Source organism: Sander lucioperca, chromosome 3 (genome assembly GCF_008315115.2).
Source record: "Sander lucioperca isolate FBNREF2018 chromosome 3, SLUC_FBN_1.2, whole genome shotgun sequence".
NCBI lineage: Eukaryota > Metazoa > Chordata > Actinopteri > Perciformes > Percidae > Sander > Sander lucioperca.
Genome location: NC_050175.1, coordinates 35,096,500 through 35,118,619, shown reverse-complemented (window position 1 = coordinate 35,118,619; position 22,120 = coordinate 35,096,500). Strand labels below are relative to the sequence as shown.

Here is a 22,120-nt window from a genome sequence, read left to right as displayed (position 1 = left end):
ATGAGCAGGGGCAGAAAGGATTATGGGTATGGATGGAATGGGTTCCATAGCAGTTTCCATTGTGGATCCATTTCCAAAGTTAGGCTACATTTACATTGCTATGTTTTGGTTTTTAATCAGAGTTTTGAGCCAACAGCCATCTCTGTGCACAAGTGTTTTTAGCTCCAGTAGAAGAACTTATCTCCGTTTAAACTAACACGCTCAAACCAAAATATCTCATCAACATTCTCGTATACTGAGCATAAACAGGAGGCTGCATGTATACTCTGTGTTGCTGGTAGTTGCCATGGTAATGTTAGTAGCTTAGTCTCAGAGACCAAGAGACCAAGACACCATGACCCGATCAGGCAGCAAACTTTGGCATCAGTGTCGGTGTTGCAAAAGGTCTCCATTTGCCAGTGGTGTAGTCTAATGTATTGTAGTGGGTATACTGCACTGTATACTGTATGTATGGGCCTATACTGTAGCCTATATATGGGCCAGAATGGGCCTTCCCCCCCAGGGAAGTTTTGAGCATCAACGACTTCATTTCCTGTATTCAGATACACTTTTATGCACCAATTTACAGTGGAAATACATTTATTTAGCCTATGTGAAGAAGAAAAACACAGATGACAATTCAAAATATATCAAAAATATAATGGTTATGGGTACAAAGTATGTTGTTATGTGTCATTGGGCATTTTTAAGTGGGTATATGGAAATCCTGGAGCTTTCTTAGTGGGTATACTGCGTATACCTGCGTATCACGTAGACTACACCACTGGCGTTTGCGGCTGTTGAGACTGCAACACAACCCCGCAGATTCCAAACCAAAACGGGTCAGAAGGGTTTCCAAATGTCTCTGGTTTAGGGACTCGGAAACGCCGGTGCAGGGGGAATGAGAGGTGTAAACGTAGTAATAGATATTCCTTTTAAAACCAAAACGTAGCAATGTAAATGTAGCCTTGGTGGAATACCTGGATCTGTTCAGCTCTAACTAATCTCTTAGTAAATCTTTTAGGTTGTAGCTCATCTTTTATGAGCAAAGATCAAACATTGAGGTTATAGGTTTCCCATTTTAACTTGCGACTGTTGCTTTCGCTGGTGGAAATGACAAACTTTGCTGGCAGACTTTATCAGGTGAAGCTAATTAATTGTAATTCCATAAGTAAGCAAGTAACAACAAACTTTTGACAGTTTTTCTGCTTAACGTTGCGCTCTGTGAAGCTGCCGATAGGTGACTGTGAGCCGGCTACAGGCACCGCCAGATGACGTTTTTTTCAGGGGCCGCGGTAGTGGTAGAGCGCCATGCAGCGATGACAGTTAAGATTAGGCACCAAAACAACTAGTTAAGTTTAGGAAAAAGATCGTGGTTTGGATTAAAACACTCCCGAGGAACGAATAAGCGTTTCCTGGGTCAGAGTATTTTGTTTTCGCTGCGTAGTGAACTCCTCTCTCCGGCTTGAAAGCGTTGTGTTTTCTGTTGACACCACGTTGTGCTATTTAATTTTGAGATTATTTTCCATTGAATATTTAGTGTTCATAAATAAGTGTTTTGGCATGGCTGGCCAAGTGGCACTATATCGATGGTACTGGAAAGGGGATTTAATTCTTGCATGTTTTGTTGTGCATGATCAAAAAACACAACTAAATGTCAACCGATGGGCTGCTACATTTTTAACTCAAGTTTTGATATCAGCATTGCCCTCCAAAATCCAGGATCAGTCATGCTGTAGTCTTGACAATATATCAATGGTGTAACAAGGCGACCATTCTTTAACAGTGGCCGTTTTTCCAGTTTAACTCTGAATTAACAACAGAGAAACTTGGTTGGGAAATATAAACATTAAATGTGAGTTATGTTTCATGCTAGCTCGTGTACTAGCTGTCATTATGATTTTCCACTCACACCACCTGGCCTTAGTGAATGAATAATAATGGCATTAGATCGGAGCAAGGCTCGTCAGCCAATGACGCTACTGATGGGAACGGACAAGTGTGTCCCAGCTCTGGACGGCCCTCTAATGAGGCAATTATCTGCAATGACCCAGGCATGGCCAAGGAGGATTAATCCCATAATGGCATGCCACCCTGTCTTGATTTGTTTTTCTTGCTCTAAGAAAAGATAAATTAATGTTCTTGTAAATCTCTCGAGTGTCTCTTTTCAGGAGACAACCTTGTTATCTCGCTCACAGTTTATCAGGAGATGATTCTCCTGCGACGACTGATAGCGGCTTTGATTCCCGGAAACAGAGCAGTGGTGTATGGCATCGTAGGTTGGGGTTAAATACATCTGCCTTCCTGTCTGTTTAAAAAGGAAACATAAAACAATACAATGTCTGCAAGACTGCCTGCTGCCTCTTCCTTACTGCACACACCGAAACTGCAACACATGAACAACCAACAACCCTGAGTACCCCCCCCTCCCCCCCCCCATCTCTCACACACACACACACTAACAGTGGTGTCGGGTCGATAACTCTTTGTGTATAGTAGATGCTGAATGAAAGGCTCTATTCACTGTATTATCTCGCCAAGGACATTTCGAGCTTTACAACTTACAGACCTGACAAACCGCTTTAGTTTGTTTAGTATTGAATTGTATAGACGTATACATGTACTGGCGGAGATAATATTGGTTGGAATCTTCAACCTTCTCTAGCTGGTGTAAAACTAGTCTGGCTTATCGGATGTACAGTGCTGGGATAAAGCCTGACGCGCTGGATGTCAGGCCCGTTCCACTATCTCTGCCATCTATTTTGCAAGGGCACCGTCACTGCGTCCGGAGCTTAGCGCTGCCCGAGGCGATTGTGATTGGTTTAAAGAAATACAAACAAGACAGAGCGTTTTTGCCCTATCCCAGAATGATTAACCGGTGTAGCCTGACACCAGTGGTGGAATGTAGTTAAGTACATTTACTCAAGTACTGTACTTAAGTCCAAATATTTAGGTACTTGTACTTTACTTGAGTCTTTTCTTTTCATGCCACTTTCTACTTCTACTCCGCTACATTTCAGAGAGAAATATTGTACATTTTACATTCATCTCACAGCTTTAGTTACTAGTTACTTTACACATTTTTTGCACACAAAACACATGTAGTCCAAGTCCAGCTGAAATGATTAGACCATTAAACACAGAATTGTTTGGACCGTTTCCAGTTTCTAAAATGTGAGGATTTTTCTGCATTGAGTACTTTTAATTACTTTAAGTATATTTTCCTGAAGATACTTACATATTTTTACTTAAGTAACATTTTCAGTGCAGGACGTTTACTTGTAATTTACTGTGTGGTAGTAGTATTTTTACTTAAGTAAAGGATCTGAATACTTCTTCCACCATTGACTGACAGCGCTGTGGAGTTGGGTCCAGCTATGCGAGAAAACCTAAGTGTGACAAACTATTCATCCCTCACTTTGGGAACCCATGGAGCCCTTTCAAGGACCCCGAGTGGTCCCTGATCCCTGAACCTTACTTTGACAACACTTTACTGCGTCTTATTGAGCCGGTTGTACAATCAGCTGTCACCTTTCTTTGGCCCTATCAAATCAACGAGGAGCACCTATCTATAGTGAGTTTTCTTCTGCTCTTATTGGACACACACAGTTGAAACCTCTGTAACAGAAGATTACTTAAAGAGATTGGAATTCAGAGCAGCTTAGGTATGTATTTCTCTTTGTGTAATCTCAGTGTGTCCAAGGTGATGTCTCCGCTACTTTTAAGGACTTACTTACTAAGGATTTTCCCTCAAACAAATGATAGTGAAAGCTCTAACAGGTCAATGTGTAATAAAGCTGTGGCTGCCAGCGACAAGCCCAAATACACTTATGCAACTCTCTACCTCCACTGAGTGTTTTAGCCTCTGTTAGGTCATTGTTTATCATTGGTCAATTTAATTATTAAAGATGAACTGGCCCTCACACCTTGCGGCCATGCATTTGTTCGCCCCTCGGACTAACTGTGCACACGAGTAGGACGTTATTGCCTGTGTGGAGTGTGTGGCATTGGACATGATGTATTGCAAAGTTTGTACCGCTTCCTGGGTGTACAACTGTCGGCAAATGGTTCATGAGTTAAAAAAAGTCAACGTATAGGTATAGGGGCAGGGCAGTCACTAATAAAAAAAGAACTCGTAGTGCAACAATGCCTCCCACAAGAGTCTACGTCAAACGGTTAGTTTATTATGAAAAGGGCGTGGCTTATCCATAGGGGGCGGGGCAAACTGTCACCAATGAAAAAGGAACTTTCTGCTGAGTGCACTGAGTCTACCTCAAACAGTTAATTAGCAGAGGTGTCACAAAGTACAAATACTTCGTTACCTTACTTAAGTAGAAATTTTGGGTATCCATACTTTACTGGAGTAATTATTTTACAGCAGACTTTTTACTTCTACTCCTTACATTTTCATGCAATTATCTGTACTTTCTACTCCTTACATTTTAAAAATAGCCTCGTTACTCCTATTTCAGTTTGGCTTGTTTTCATTCCGGCTTGTCACATATACCATTCTGACACCCAATTGGTTTGTATGTGATCCATCGCATTTGCACATGACGCAAATCACCTCACACTCCAGCAAGGAAACGAAATGTCCCAATAAAGCACCAGCGAGGAGGTTGGTAGCCAGGAAGACCAGCCAACCCTTCTACATCCATGGCCGTACCTGGAAGAATTTTTCAAAATGGTTGGATGCAAAAACAACTCCTTTCGAATGCGCCGCAAGCTCTGCGCACCCACGAGTACCACGAGCTAATTATTTCCCAAACTCGCCGTCTAATTTGAAAAAGCATATTGATATTATTTTTTTTTCCTTACATTTTCCTTACAAGTAGTTTTGAAACCATTACTTTTACACTTTTACTTGAGTAAAAAGCTTGAGTTGATACTTCAACTTCTACAGAAGTTTAAACCCTAGTATCTATACTTCTACCTGAGTAATGAACGTGAATACTTTTGACACCTCTGTTAATTAGTTATGACAGGGAGCATGGCTAATGTATATGGGGCGTGTCAAATCAACACCAGCACAAGACATTGTGTTGCTCAATATCAATTGTTGACCACAGGACACTGATGCAGCTCAAAGAGATGACCACGAAAAGAGGAGAAGGAAAAGACCAAAGAACAAATGACAGCAATGTATATAGTTCAGTGAATGGCAAAAGGTTGTTAAGTACAATGAAAGATTCCAATGGGAAGAGTTTTCTTGATGCATGAAAATCATTTTATTGCCTATTATTTTACAATTCTAAGTTGCACGGGGAAAGGGGAATGGGAACAAAGGCAGTAAGGAGTCTCTGTGCGCATCCATGGTTCCTTTATCCTGGGGAACCCCAAAGGGCCACGCCCACTTCGACAGGGTATATCCATATATGGAAATGGAAATCTACACTGTAGAATCAACCCCTTACTGACAGGGGGGACGTCTCCATTTGTAGAGCAAAAAAAGCTGCAACGACAGTCGTTAGGGACATGCAATATAGCCACAACAAAGGTGAAAGAGAGTGACAAAATGCTAGCCTGGTCCTACCAGACTCTCGTACATTTCATTTGTACAGAGAGTCTGGCCTCTCTCCATTGACAAGTGTTAACTTCCTTGAAGGCGGGTACTCTGTTGAAGTTTAAAACTATTGGATCTGCCCAGAGCCACTCTGGATCTGCCATAACCAATCATTAACGTTTGGTCGTGACGTATGTCATGCACATGTGCAACAAGAGGGGAGACCGACAACAACTATCGGCTTATATTTAGCATTAGCATTGCTAGCCTTAGCCAACTCCTTCACCACTAACGGAGCGAGCTGGAAAATCTAACTTTTCCCGAACCCCGTGGGGAGGAGGGCAACAACATCATGGCCACCAACACAACTCAGCAAAGATTGTTCTTGCTCGGGCTTTAACTTCTGGATATTCGGCAGCGTTGCCACAACGGACCGAATGGCTTTGCTCGAATCTTTCTAGTCCACGTCCTCAACGTCATCGTTCTCAGCCACTCCCTCTGTTCACTGATTGGACCGCCAAATATTTGACCGGAGAAATCCCAAGAATATACCGCAAACCCAGACGGAGTAGTGAAGGAAAATGAAAATTGAGCGGAAGTACGTAGGAGGGCGGAGCCAGGCTTACAAAATGCAATCTGAGGTAAGAATAGGATAAGTAAGCACTGTAGTAGTATCTCTCCCAAAGTGTATAAATCCCCCAAATGTGAAGCATTTAAAGGTGAAAGTCCCCCCTTATTTTGAAAAATGAATGTTAGGCACTGAGTGCTGCCACCAAGTGGACTGGAGTCACTACATTCATGGACTCTCGGTATTATAGTGCGTTCCATTTACCTTCGAAACTCGGAAGCCGGATGACCGTCACACCCGAGTTGAATGCGTTCCATTTACAAGTCTGATTTTTCATTGTGGGGTTAGCTCTAGCCAGGTTAGCCATTGTTAGCAATACCAGTAGATAACAACGCATTATGCTGTTTTTGTGCATGCAAACAGCGTAACAACATGTCCACAGATAAAAGCTGGATATGACTGTGTGTACAACTGATTTAGTGAGACACAAATAAGACAGAAGTGCTAATAACTGTATGTTACTACAGCTTTCACAACTTTTGCTGCACGGGAATGTTGGATTTTGAGCTCGGGGTACTGCAAGGTTGTCCGAGTTCAGAGCTCGGAAATCCGAGGTCAGGGGGTGTATTTCCCACTTTGACCTCGGAAAATCCGACTTCCGATTACAAATGGAACGTAACATAAATCATTATGTTAAACTATCGGCGGCTGATGAGTCAAGTGTGGAACCTAGTGGTAAACCTTGGTATACCGACTTGGTCCAGTGTTTAGCTTACAGTAATATCAAACCGGTTTGAAAATGTATACACCAGCCAAACTCTAGTATTTGAGGTGAAAATGGTAAATACTAGGGGCTGCACAATATGAGAAAAATATGCGATAACGTTGAATATCGCGATAACGATCTTACTTGCGATAAATATATCGTATACATATATCAAAGTGTACTCAGTTCTGCATTTCTGCTGCTTTCAGTATTCTGCTAACAGCTTGCTTGTTGAATTTAAAACAAATGAAAGGAAATATTTTCCAACATTCTTTTATTTAACAAATTGAACATTGAATTGAATATAATATGCACCACTAAAAACAGAATGACAGTTACATTTTAAAGTGCAGTGTTCTACTGATATTTTCTTTCAGCTAACAAAAAAAAATATCTTCCGCGATATGTTGCAGCCTTTCGCGATATGTTTATTGCGCCATTTGATATCGCGATGGCGATAAAAATACAATATATTGTGCAGTCCTAGTAAATACATACATTACAACACTGTGGGGACATTGACTAAATGGAAGTTGGAATAATTTAATTCTTCTTTTGGGGCCATAACTATTTCAAATGTAAATCATACATTTGGTGTCTGAAGTTGCCAATGTCTCAGCAGGTGTTGAAATACCATGAAAAAAAGTAATGTCTAGTGGGGTGTTTAGCAAGTATACTAACTAGCTCCCACTTTCCAAGTGAAACACAAACATAACAGCACAATGTCCAAATGTTGATTGTCGTAAAGAGACAGACGGCCAAAGGTTGATAGCTAAGCACTTTCCTCAGTTCGTTGACAGTTGATAACGTGTCTCCTTGCAACACCATCTCTCAATTGTCACTCAACCGCTGCCCTAGGAAGCGTCCATTTAGAGGCCTGAAGTTTAGATGCTCCACATTTGTGTCCACAAATATGTCCAAAAAGTTTGATCCGCTTTGGAAAAATGGAAAGGTATTTAGCTGCAGTATCATTATCGTTAATGTACACAAAAAGCGAGAAATCAAATTTCAGTTGAACAAACTACTATACAGACCTTCTGTAGTGCCATTTAAAAAAATACTTTTGAACTTATTTGCTTGTACATGATCTCAGCTGGAAACCATTGGGTGGCTCCAGTTTCCATCTCATTCTCCCCACCACTGAACAAACAGTCCTGCTCAAAACAGCAGGAAGGTCATAATTTAGTCCAATAGGAGCTACTTGTTGTTTTAAAAATGATCTCAGTATTTTGGTGCTTTGGAGAACTCAATTCCAAAAGGTGTGTACAGTTTGATGATCCACCACACACACACACACACACACACACACACACACACGTCTCTAATGCGGGGTACACACAACACGAGAATCAGGCCAATTTTGGGCCCGATTCCCCCATCCCGACAATGGTCAGCAAAGCCCTGACGTTTTTATGGTTCTTAAGATTATCTTGCCTGTTGTGTGAGGTGTGTTATGAGTGTTTTTTTTTACATCCCACATATCTGAAATATTAAACATGCTGAATATTTACGATCTTACCTTGTGTAAATCACACATTTTATCACAATACAATATTATATCGATTCTTTGGACAACAATACAATATTTACTGATATCACAAAGTCTGCCACGATACCATTTCGAATTGATTAAATTCAGCGGCCTGCGATCGATACGAGACGATACATGAGTCCATTAGGGCTGTTGGAGCGAATTCCGAAAGTCGAATATAATTCTAATAGTAAAACATTCAACACTTTTAACATGCGCCGATTTGCGCTGATTTTAACATGCGCCGTTAAAGTGAACAGAAAATTGCGTTCTTTTCACGGCAAACGCACATGCGTGGAAAGCGGTCGCACAACAGTGTTTAACTTTACGGAGACAAACACATAAAATATTGACTTCTTTTGAAATAAGATTTTCCAGTTTTGTAAGTTTTGATTTGATTTTATATATTTAAAAAACACAAATATTGAACAGGTGATTGCCAAAGGGGGCAACCAGAGGCCACGAAACTGTTGCCAAGGGCAACCGGGCAACCATTACTGTCGAGCCCTGGCCTTGGCGTCTTCCTTGATGTCTATTGGATTTGTTCATGCCCCCTACCAAAGAGCACTGCCTTTTTATCACTAATATAAGTTCTAAGAAGCTCTCCAACGTCTTCCGTTCTTCTTTACTTATAATCGGTATCGGGCTAGTTCGATCCGATCGATCCCTAGTGCTCATACGGAGCTCATACCGCTGATCAGCAGATCACGAAGGGAGAGAGAGGTTGGAGGAAGCGGGGAGCGCTAACAGCTACAGTGCAAACAGAGCGTTAATTAGCTTCAGTTCATCCATCGTCGCCATGTTTGTATACTCTAAAGTCACTTTTAATTGTGCGAGATTTCTGGTTTTTAGATTCGGGACTCTGGTTGTTTGTGAATGGAATCTATTAGTGTGTGGTGGGCTGTTCTGGCCAAACCGTTGCTCTCCACACTCTATAGTAACAAAACTGTTAAATCTATCAGTACATGTCGTTATATGTGGGGTCTCTCACATTTTCAACATCTGTTAAGTAGAGCTGGGTGATATGGAGAAAATCAGATATCGCAATATTCTTGACCAAATACATTGATATTGCTACGATATTGTACGGTTGACAATTGGTGCTTTCACAAAATATTTTCACATTGAGATTTTAGATAAATAATCAAGTGAAATTATAGAGAAAAAAATAAAAAAATTCCGTCCAGCTATATATACTGACATATGTTTACATGCATGCACAAAAATAGTGTAATGTTAAAACAAATCTGCAATTGATCAAATGATATTCCCTCAAAATGTTGAACAGATGCTCAGAGAAATTGAGTTAGTATGTGCTTGTTATTATCAATTGAGACAATAGGTAAGGATTCCATTGATAGACAACCAATTATGTTGAATTATTGCCCAGCCCTACTGCTAAGATTTGAAAATACTTTTAGTGTGGGCCAGGCATGACTGCATTACAACTGTTGCTGTTCTGTCCCCTACTCTTTGCCTCTGCAATACAGCTCATTTAGGAGACACAGTAAAACAACATGGTTCTGCTAACACACACATACCCACGACAACAAAATCCCTGTGTTTGTGTGTGTAGACCAGTGATTCACCTCCTCGAGATATTCCAAACTGCTGTTTACTCCAGCAGGCTGTGTGCTTTGACTTCATGTCACTTTCCCTCCCTATCAATAGCATATGTTAGCCGAGGGGGGAAAGTGTCATCTGTGACAGACTGACAATGAGTCACAGAGCACTAAAACAGGCAGAGCATCCCACTCTTGTTTTTCACTTCTGCATTCCTTTCGTCCAGTCCAACGAACCTGGAATGCCTTCATAACTTTTCCAGACTAATTTCCCCCCCACACAATCCACCCTGCTGTGAGGCTCAAGGAAAGGGAGTCTGTGCTGAGCATTATCTTTGCATTTGCATTAATTAGTGTGAACCGATGTTAACACCCTGCAAAATCCTAATAATTGAATGAACCCGGCTGTCTTTAAATCCAACCTTTCTTATTAGCCTTGTAATCCAAAGTCAAATCTTTTTTTGAAGAGAGTAAGACCATTTCGCCTTTTCCAGTTTGGTTTAATGAGTTTTTCAGAGAAAAAAAATTGACTTAATATCTTAATATTAGTTAAATAAAAGTTAAGGACTTAATGATAAATTACACTTATTAATAAGGACATTCGTTGCGATTTAATCTATACTTAAAGGTGACTTATTATGCTTTTCCGTATTTTCTGTCCTATCTATAATGTCACGATGTCGAATTTTCATGTGGCCAGAGCTTCAAATAAGGAGGTAAACGTATTACAGAGAAATCCCTGTGAGCAAAAACCTCAAATTTCCTACTGTTCTGAACGCTCCGGTTTCAACGTTGTTTTCCGGGTTTCTATGAGGCAGGCTACTGCTGTGTTTACATGTAGCTACATGCTAAGTCAGGGAATCCTGTAATCTTGTCTTCCATTGTTGGTCATTTCTCCCCAATTTCGGGTCACATTAGTGCTGTAGCATATCCAGTCAGGTAGTATTTGTTCAGAAGCTGCGATTTTTGACTGTATAAAGTGCTGCTTTTATTCCATTACAATCCACTACCAACTACAAGTAGCTGCATGCTAACACCAGAGAAAGCTGTAATCTTGGCCAATGTTGTTCATGTGTCCCCAACTTCGGGTCACATTACTGCCGGAACATGTCTGTTGTATAGTTTTTGGTTTAGAAGCCTTTTATTGGTGATTTTTCACAGTACAAAGTCCTACTATATACTCCATGATTGCAGTCAGTCTCAGGCTTTAACAGAGTGCAGAAACGCTGGCCAATCAGAGCAGACTGGGCTATTTCGGGAGGGGGCTTAAAGAGACAGGCGCTCCATCAGAGCGTCTCATACAGAGGGTGAATACAGGTACAGCAGCCATGGGCAGTATGTGAAAAATAAAGTGTATTATGAACATTAAAGCATGGAAACATGTGCTAGTACAAACACAAAATACAAGTATGAATCTGAAAACAGTATATAGTAGGTCTCCTTTAATGTTGCTGCAGCCAACTGGAAACTGAACACAGTTCTCTGTCTGCATTATCGGCGTATGTGTTTACAAGCCTCTGACCGCGGCCTCTGGTTTTACTGGAATAGTGCTCTAATAAAGCCAAATTAACCATAGGCTGTATATTGTTATCAATAATCGTTTATTGACCGACTTCTCACTAATGGCTCTAATTTATGATCTGATTTGTATTTGTATTTGTATTTGTTGCCATTTGTGATGCATGAACAGTATTATCACGATAAGCTTTAAACTCTCCTGGAATACTTTTTTTGTTTACTTCTTGTTTGTCTAAATCAGAGATCTTCAATAGGGGGTCTGGGACCCCTAGGGGATCCTCAGAGTTACTGCAGGGGGGCCCCAAGTTAATGTTTAATCGTTCTTTGTCTTTTTTTTCTCCAAAAGTTAATATGTATGAATGAGCCCAACATATTATTAGGGAAGATAAATCGGCCTCTTTGTGATTTGTTTTTAAATGTACACATTGATGACAGGCTTACTGCCCTGTAGGTAAGATAGCCATCCACAGATACAGTTAAGCTCAAGGATTCACTGTGCCACATGTACGTATGTTTAACATTAAAACATGATGTATAAATATATCAATAAGTATTATTTTTATGCACCATAAAAATGTATGTATAAAGGCTTTTAGCCGCCCTACACGTTATTGTGCAGGGAAAATCTGAAATCTGAAATCAAAAGTATTACACAATTATCAAAACCTTACACTCAAGGACCAAAACATTGGCCCAGATGTGCACCGCTATAATACACATAGTCATTTGCAAAACACTAGACACACTTGTATACATTAGACACTGAAGTATATCATGATGTCACTTCCTTGCAATTCCAAAGCACTGACTGTCAAATTACCACACCTATGAGCCAACCTGTGAAACACAGCCATCACACATGATTGCTTAACTGTAGACACACCAATCAGGTTTAAGCACTATACAAATGCAGCAGGTAAGTCTAGTATTGTCTGTACTGTATTTTCAGATCTTTTTTTTAATTTTATTTTTTATTTTTTTATTACTGTAATTGTAACCTGTACTGGACACGGTATTTAATGTTTGTCTGTTGTTTGCTGAGCTAACAGTGTTATGCACATTACTGTAGTACTTAGGGCTGGGCGATATGGAGAAAATCAAATATTACGATATTTTTGACCAAATACCTCGATATCGATACCGCAACGATATCGTAGTGTTGACTATCGGTGCTTTCACAAAATATTTACACAATAAGATTTTTGATAAATAATCATCAGTAATGTGGATATAATGACTAAGTGGGTAAAGGCAAATAAAGAACAGTTACAACAGTCTGCTAAGTTCAGAAAATGACATCACTTTACTGTAACGCAGCCTTTAAAAACAGGAAAACACAAATTTATGCCATATTACGATATCCAAAATCTAAGACGAAATCTAGTCTCATATCACAATATCGATATAATATCAATATATTGCCCAGCTCTAGTAGTACTATAGCATGAAAACTGGGACATGTTTTGTTGTATGGTATATGGTTTTTATTACTGTAGTTAGTGTATAGTTTTTGCAGGAGTGTTTCTTTTTGCAAAGGGTCTGAGGTTTTCTGCCAATTGTGTGTGTGGTTGTGCTTATTGTGTGTAGTGATTTGAAAAACCGGTCCCTGTTTTCAAAATAGTGCTTAAGCAATCGAAAAAAAAATTATATACATAGGTCTTAAATTTCATTCATAAAGGGCTTAAAAAGTCTTACATTTGACTTGTTAAGCCTGCAGAAACCCTGTGTTGGGAAATGCTTCGTACCAAATGCATACTATTGTTACAGTGTTATTGCAAAGCTGCTGGACCACCGTGTGTGTTTGTTGAGACTACGCAGAGTGAACGAAAAGATTTGTGCTGATGTGTGTGTGCGTGTGCACGTGTGTGTGTGTGTGTGTGTGTGTGTGTGCGCTCTACAAAGGAAGGAACAAGCACAGTGTTTGCATCCCCTTCTGCTCGACCAGGCCCGTCTGTAAATACCTGTGTTCAGAGTGCAGGAAGACAGAACACACAGGTCCAACAACTGTTTTTTACACAATCAAAGAAATGACGGCAAATGAACGTGCACCGCTGGTGGCTCGTTTGATCTGTGAGTTCAAAAGAAAAAAAACTAACATCCTGCAAGGATGATCGCAGCTCGCTGGTGAGTCCCCTTCATGTCAAAGCACCTGTCGATCGGAGCGTTTCTTTTCCTTCTCAGAGTGCCTGCTGAGCCCTGTATTCACTCTCAATTCAATGCGCAGGATAATTGCAGCTCTAAAGTGTAGATTAGATGCTGTCAGTGTGGATTAAAAGCAGGGCCAGCACCAGTCATTTGTTGGCCCAGCTGTCGCCTGCTGCTGCAGCTTGTACTAATGCATCTGGCCCTGGAGCCGCTCATTGTACCAGTTGTGATTGGTTTAAAGAAATGCCAATAAACCAGAGCACGTTTTTCTCCCATCCCAGAATGCTGTGGAGGAAGGTCTGGCAATGCGAGACTTTTATTACCATAACATTGTGTCAAAATTTGAACAATAACGTCGGCGGCAATGGGCTTATTTTCTAGTTATCAACCGCTAAGGAAAAATCCAGCAAATAGACAGCCCCTTAGGATACGCGAAACAGGTGATTTAACGTCACCGCTCATTTCACATATTTTAGCAACAAAACAAAATGTTGGGGGAACATTACATTTTTTTCACGTTGGTTTTTAACGGTGTGCACCCCCACTAACCTGGAAAAAGTTTGAAACAGTAAGTGAATAAAGCGTGTCGGGGAAATACAACGTCTCCCGCAGCGGGTAGTCAGAGGGACCGCAGGGTTCGCTAACGTTAGCTTCTTGTCTCATCTGGGGTCTGATAAACAGTAAATTCAACAAATTCAATGCCCATAACGCTATTTTCCAAGCTACTGTAGCTGTCATATTTCACAGCACCTGAAGCAGAAGCGGCGGTCCGCCGCTAAGAAATGTACGTATATAGCGGAAACACTGACATATGATGCTTCTGAGAAATGATTGCAAATAAAGCAAACTGTTGCTCATATGGAACTACACGCCCTTTTCACATACTGTTGACAACTTCTTCCAGCTGTCTCTCCCCCCCGCCCCGTACCTAACACACAGACATGAGATTGATATCGATCTTTCGTTGCATCACATTCACAGAGAAAGGGAATAAGTGTCTTCCAAAATGTTGAAAAACATGATCTTAAGGATGTAACAGCAAATGACTTGATGGCCCAGACTGTTAAGATGTACAGTGGTACCTTCCTGTAACACCCCCCCCCCTCCCCCCCAACACACACACACACACACACCACTGTCCTAGAAAGGCTCTGGCAGCCAGAATGGGCTCATTTCTCCACTTGGAGTCTGCTAATTTTATCCAGGCTCTGACCCACTTGGTACCGATAACTCTCCTATTGCTGGCAGCACTTGTAGTACAGCCTTGGACCACACACACACACACACACACACACACATACATACATACAGTACCAGTCAAAGGTTTGGACACACTTTCCCATTAACTTGAATGAGAAAGTGTGTCCAAACTTTTGACTGGTACTGTACACACACACACACACACTCACACCTGTACTGGGAGAGGGGCAGTGTGGATCTCCATTTCCATTTAGATTTGCCAGGTTAGCTAAATAACCGAAGTGTGGTTGCATTTATTAAACTACTGAAAGGTAAGGGTTTGGATTATGATTGACCTGTATTTATGTTTTGTTTATTTCATAGGGACAGATTTGTAGACAAAACTGGTCTGATGCAAGTATCATAGTAGCATCATAGCTTGTTGTAGCATCAGTAGCGATGGTGCAAATGATTAAAGTGGCAAGTTTTTTGTCAAACTATGTATTTGCAATGCAGTGTTGAGTTCACACCAAATTAGCTTGGCACGGCTTTACCGAAGAAATGGGTTATGTAACGCAATATTAAACTATACCGATGTGAATGGAATTGTCTCATCCCTTAATCTTCTATCTGAAAATATTTTCAGTTAATTTTCTATTTCAGACTATTTTCAATAATCTGAAAATAGTTTAAAAAGTCGAGTTCTATTGTGGATTCAATTGTACTCAATGCTATGGATCATATTGCTGTGTTGCTCCCCTGTATGGATGATCATTAGTGAAGTAAACATGAGAGCAGAAGCACAGAGTGCTAAACAGTCCTTCCAGAAAAATGCAGAGTTTTTTTGTGATTGTTGCGGGCAAAAATCCTTGATTATGCGGCACGTTTTCTTAAAAAATGCGATGGAATATGCGGGATATTTATGCAATTTTATGTGATGAAATTGCGGGAACTTGCAAAAACTGCGGTTTCATCATGGCTTCATCGCGGGGTTTGCAGCTTTTCGATGATGTGCACGTCGCGTAATTACGTCACGTCATAACGTTCCCATGGCAACGGGAAAATGGCTGCTCTTGTGTGAAGTAAACCCAACATTTTTCAACTTTCTGTTAAGATATACGTGACTTTTTTGCAACGAAAACGCGGGGATTATGAAATCATGCAAGCCCCGCATATATTGCGCGGAAATCGGTAATTTATGCGGCGAAAGTGCGGCATATTTGAAAAAATGCGGCCCCCGCATAAATATGCGGACTTTGGCTGATTATGCATTGAATTATGCGAGTGCATAATCACGTTTTTCTGGAGGGACTGGCTAAACTGTGATCAAGTGTATGAAAAAACCCAAGAACACTATACTGTGAAATTCATTCGATTCTAAAGGACTGCTGTCACTGTGTGCTCTTGTTCTTTATAATTGAATATATGTATATATATATATATTGCTTGAATTTGTTGATGAAAAACCATGTGCAGCATTATATAATAATATTGAGGAGGTGATGCAGGATAATCGTAATCGAATCGTGAGACCAGTGAAGATTACCACCCCTATTTGTTAGATAAATACCTTTCAAACATTTGGCAATTTACCAAGACAGCACTTTTTTTTCCATCTCAGTAGCATTGCAAAAATTGGACCCACCTTATCATTTTGTGATGCTGAAACTGTAATGCATGCATTTGTGTCTTCCCAACTTCATCACTGCAACGTCCCATTTTCTTGTCTTTCAAATTGTGCCACTAGAGGCCTTCAACTTGCTCAGCTAGGTATGCCATATATTGTTTTATTTCAGGATAAGTTTTGAGACTTAGCAATCACATCAATTTGCATGTGAGTGGTAGGCCTACTATTCATCAGCACTATTTCTCCTGGAGGCCGCATGCAGGCGCCTACGCTCTCTTCTCACTGGGAACAGTTGATGAAAGACCCTGGCGCTTGGAAAAAAAACGATATGTGGACACAGTTCCTTAGTTATCATGCTCTCTGCCAATCCGGATCCAGCACTTATTAATCCTTATATTCCATATATGACACCTAATGTCCCTGTTGACTCTGCCATACAGCACCAGTCATGATGACTCATGTCTTCTTTCTATTCTGGGTTCTCCCACTTAGTAGCTCCATGTTAAATGGTGTGCTGTTCACAAAGCTGCCAATTGGGCTACTTTTAGCTGGGCTTTGTTTGTGCTGCAGCACCCATCATCACCGTCTGCCAGCTACTTTACTAAACGCGTCCTAAAGGAAGACCCTGTACTGTCGTTTTGTTTCATATGTTGGCAGGAGGGCTACATAACACAACTGCCATCTGAAAAGCTCCAAATCCTCTTTTTTTGTTGTTGGTATTTCCTTCCATTCATAGTGTGTTCACAGTGACTACAGTGCTACTTTCAGGGCCAGCTTCATTAATGGTTCATGAAACATTTCTATATTTTCACGAATGCATTGCATGCAGCAGTGTGTGGTTTTAGAACACTGAGTTGTGGTTGTTAATTTTAGTCAAACGTATAGTGCATCTTAAAGGGCCGTTACCAACGCACCATGTGTAGAGTTGATAAGAAGAAGACTGGAAAAGCCTTAGGAAACAGAAGAATTATGAAACACCTATCCCACCTCCCCAAAGAATGAAAGTGGGTTAATCAGAAAGTAGTCTATATCAACGACCTTTCATTGATTTCCGGAAATTCCGCCGGATGTCCCTCATTTTCGGCAGGATGTCCGTCACCTTCCTCTTCCTTTGTGTTGGCTTTCTAAACTCTGGTGGATTTATGAGGACTATGGTTAACTGCTCCTCAGATCTCTGCAGGGTAAATCCAGACAGCTAGCAAGACTATCTGTCCAATCTGAGTTTTTTTTGTTGCACGACTAAAACAACCTTACATCCAACGTACACATGTTGCACCAAAACAAGTTCCTTCCCGAGGCTATTTTGCAGAGGCACCGTGGCTCCGTCCGGCGCTTAGCACCGCCCAAGACGATTGTGATTGGTTTAAAGAAATGCCAATAAACCAGAGCACGTTTTTCTCCCATCCCAGAATGCTGTGGAGGAAGGTCTGGCAATCATCTGGTGTCAAAATTTGAACAATAACGTCGGCAGCAGTGGGCTTATTATCTAGTTATCAACCGCTAAGGAAAAATCCAGCAAATAGACGCCACCTTAGGATACGCAAAACAGGTGATTTTTATTGCACTGCTCATTTCACATATTTTAGCAACAAAACAAAATGTTGGGGGAACATTAAAAAATGTTCACATTGGTTTTTAACAGTGTGCACCCCCAAACTAAACTGGAAACATTTTGAAACAGTAAGTGAATAAAGGGTGTCGGGGAAATACGTCTCCCACAGCAGGTAGTCAGAGGGACCGCTTCTTGTCTCATCTGGGGTCTGATAAACAGCAAATTCAACAAATTCAATGCCCATAACCAGAACACGTTTTTCTCCCATCCCAAAATGCTGCGTGGTGGAGGAAGGTCTGGCAATGTGAGACTCGTCAGAAAGTAAATTGCAACACATAATTATAAGAACTACTGAACTGGGAAAGGGATGTTTTTTTTCAATTGTAATCAGTCAGTGACTGACCTGCAATCTGAGTTTTCTTCCTAACTGGCCAACTGCCCTAAGTCTTTCAGCATTAGTCCACTATTTGACCACACAGAATTTTAATCCTCTTTAAAATCTGTCGGGGAATGGTGTCAAAGTCCCAGACCTCTGTTTGACACACCTTTTTAAATCCACGCAGGGTCAATAGTATCACTGCTGTTAAGTGTTGACCGTGGATGTATTAATATCAGTTTATTAATTGAAGCAATCGTTAACCTAAACAACTAAGTCCATATCACAAATGCAAATCTCTCACTTGCACTCATTACGATGTGAATTTATAAAGAGAAACTGATCAACAATACAATCATTTGCTTTGTTAAAAGTACATTGCTTGTTTATGAAAGGTTGGATAAAGTCAAACGCACTTTTATTAATTATTATCTGACATCTGAAACCATGCCTATCATTCACTATGTGCCATCAAGTTATATATATTTTCCCTGTAAGCAGGGGTGAAAGTAATTAATACATTTACACTCGTTACTGTAACACAATGTTTTTCCGTTTACTTGTACCTTTTTTTTTAATCATTCATTTTAATTTTAGTCTTTATTATCTCAAATATTGCACTTTGCTACATTTCAACTTCTTGCATCTGTTACAGAGTAAAAACAAAAGTTACACGTTCTTTAGACAAGCAATGCAACTTTTTTAAGCAAAAGTACTTCAGTAAAATATTGTAGTACTCTTTCAATCCCTGTCTATCTATCCTGATGGTACGCTAACTAAATTCATGATTTGTCATATGACACATTTCTAACAGTGATATGGAACTGTGGGTAAACATAGAGGCATTCATAAAGAAACAAATATGGCGCCTCACTTTGCTTGGCTTGGCACAAGAGCGCTTTTGCTTCTCAAAGTCTTCTTTCTGAGTGCAAAGAAAAGGAAAAGGTGAATATAGTAGTTTTCATGGTCATCGTGATCAGTTCATTCATATTCTGCGTATCAGGCAAAATCCCGCAGAATTTTCCCAGATTTTTTAAACAAATTAAAAATAATTAAATAACACTCAGAATGTTAGGACATTTCCTTCCAAAAGGTAAAGCTAAATTCCGCAGATTTTCATTCTGGGTCACTGAAAGCTGAAAAAAATAAATAAATAAAAATCTGCAGATTCTGTTTGGGTCTGCTCATAAGTTACATTAAACAGAGATGTACCATATTGATACTAAATCATTTCCCCACGGTAACCACTGTAGAACTACTACTAAAAGTTTGGACTACAGTTAAAATTAAATTCAAACTGAAACTGGATCTATGCCAATATTAGTCATTAGTTGGGGGGGATTTGCACTTCAATTCCAGCATGTGCTTTTCATAATATGGTACAGCTCGGCTAAACTTGATGGGAACCGGTCTGTACTCAAGCTCAACAGCAGAGAGACAGATTGGGACGATGATGATGTCATCTAAATCCTGATGACGCAATTGACAAGGTTATAGCTGTACTGAGATATGGCTACATTATACAACATATATGAGCCCACATAATCCTTTGGATGTTGAGTTAGTAATTACAACCTGTCCATTATCAGGGAACAGGACATGAAGTGATGTTAGGAGAAAGGCAGCTCTCTCAGCCAAAAGATAACCCTAAACTGATATAAGTGTGTGTGTGTGTGTGTGTGTGTGTGTGTGTGTGTGTGTGTGTGTGTGTGTGTGTGTGTGTGTGTGTGTGTGTTTGTAGCAGAGCTGCAGGTCATTCAAGCAGCCCTGGATGTGTAAATGAGTGTGATCGAAAAATCTAAATAGTTTTAGATTTACCGGTGTAAGTTGCACTGTTTATTTCGGCGACGCCGCTGTCGTAAATATGGTCAGATTTGTGCGCGTGCATTATGATTACATTACTCAGGATCAAAAACTAGCGAGTCCACAACTTTGCTAACAAAAGCCAAACATCAAGCCAGTGCAACAACACAAGACATAGCCAGCCTAGCCAGCCAGCTACTAGTACCGACTCGTCCAACAGCAACCTGGCCAGCTCGGCTCGCCGTCTGACTTGCAGCCTTTTATTTCGCAAATCTCTCGCCGACGGCTAAAAGCCTGTCCGATATTTTCTCTTGCTCGGTCACTCCTTCCTTTTCTCTTCCAAGCTTCCTCGCAGTGGTGTACGTGATACGCAGGTATACGCAGTATACTCACTAAGAAAGCTCCAGGATTTCCATATACCCACTTAAAAATGTGCAATGACACACAACAACATACTTTCCATTATATTTTTGACATATTTTGAATTTGAGTTTTTTTTCTTTGCATAGGCTAAATAAAGGTATTTCAGCTGTGAATTGGTGCATAAAAGTGTATCAAAATGCAGGAAATGAAGTCTTTGACGCTCAAAATTTCCCCGGGGGTGGACATCCCAGACCCCATCCCCCCCAAAGTCCCATTCTGGCCCATACATATACAGTACAGTATACCCACTACAATGCATTAGACTACACCACACCTTCCTCAGTGTCCTCCTCAGTCTCTTTGCCTTTGCCGGGATGTCCGTAAAGGCTGCTGAAGCCGGTTCCGTTGCCTGCTGGCCTGGCTCCGGTTCCAAAAACTATAACGACTTGTATTTCTCAGTCCTCCATAATGCTCTCTGTGCTCTCTGTGTGCAGCTACTCAGTGAAAAGATCAGCGGGGCCGAGGGGACCAAGCTGGATGAAGACTTCATGGAGATGGAGAGGGTGAGTTCAGAGCAGACTTGCTCTCATGGTGGATGCATTGTGTCACACATGGCAGTGCAGGGTTATTTTTATATAGTACAGGCAGGAGATAAGAGCTCCTAATACGGCTGCACAATATATGTTTTTTTTTAATCGCCATCGCAATATCAACTGGCGCAATAACCACATCGCGAAAGGCTACGACACATAGCTAAAGACACTCAGAGATTTTTTGTTAGTTGAAAGAAAATATCAGCAGGCTCAGATTAATATTCTAAGTGTCTGACAACATTATGGAAAGGATGCCTTCATAGATAGCCCTTTAAAACCTCTTTGAGACCTTTCTGTTTAACCAGAAACAGCTCTGAAGTCGCTTTATGCTGAACCCACCAGACTCCATTTAAAAAAACAATACTTTTAGCGTGTATAGAGCCAACATATTTCCACATGTAAATCTGTAAACTATGTGTTTATTTCAACCAAAACTAGAGTTGTGATGGTTGGAAAAGTGGAAAGACGACCGAAAACGGCTTTTCATAGTTTTATTTTGTTTCTGTCAACTTTGAATGAAGTGTATTTTACGATGGTAAAATTACTGTTTATTAACATGGAGTCTGGTGAGTTTAGTGAACGCAATTTTGCGGATGTTTTTATTTTAAAAAAAAGGATCTTACTCTTTAACAGAAAGGTCGACCTCCTTAGAAATCCTTCCCATAATGTTGTCGGACACTTAGAATATTAATCTGAGCCTTGTCAGTGGCAAAACAAGCACTTTTGTGAAGGTAAATACAAGCTGGACAATTGCCCTATTAACTTACATTGTAGCTTGTTTCGCTTCTGCCAACTGCAGCGATCTCACGTAATACTGGACCAATGTCAAAGATTGTTGTTCCCATCAGTCACTTAGACACAAAAACATAGGAAAATAGGTGATAAGTGTCGTCACACTTTGGATGTTTATTTTTTTTATTTTTTATCAGCAGTCATTAGTACCGTCATTCACATTGTGAATCATTGTAAAACATTGTAATATTCAACCATGAGCCCAGCGTGGACAACTGAATCATGAACTGAATGTAATGTTTGAAATATCCTATAGACCCAGA

At 40.5% G+C, this 22,120-nt stretch overlaps 1 protein-coding gene across 3 annotated transcripts in view; it reads left to right on the top strand.

Annotated features, from left to right (window-relative positions):
• The window catches only part of sh3gl3a (SH3-domain GRB2-like 3a), a 52,561-nt gene that overhangs the window by 16,869 nt on the left and 13,572 nt on the right, over window positions 1-22,120 (top strand). For all 3 annotated transcript variants that reach the window (XM_031292737.2, XM_031292736.2, XM_031292735.2), the window contains exon 2: window positions 20,967-21,035. In XM_031292737.2, coding sequence (XP_031148597.1) covers window positions 20,967-21,035 — 69 coding nt within the window. The remainder of the gene's footprint in view (window positions 1-20,966; window positions 21,036-22,120) is intronic.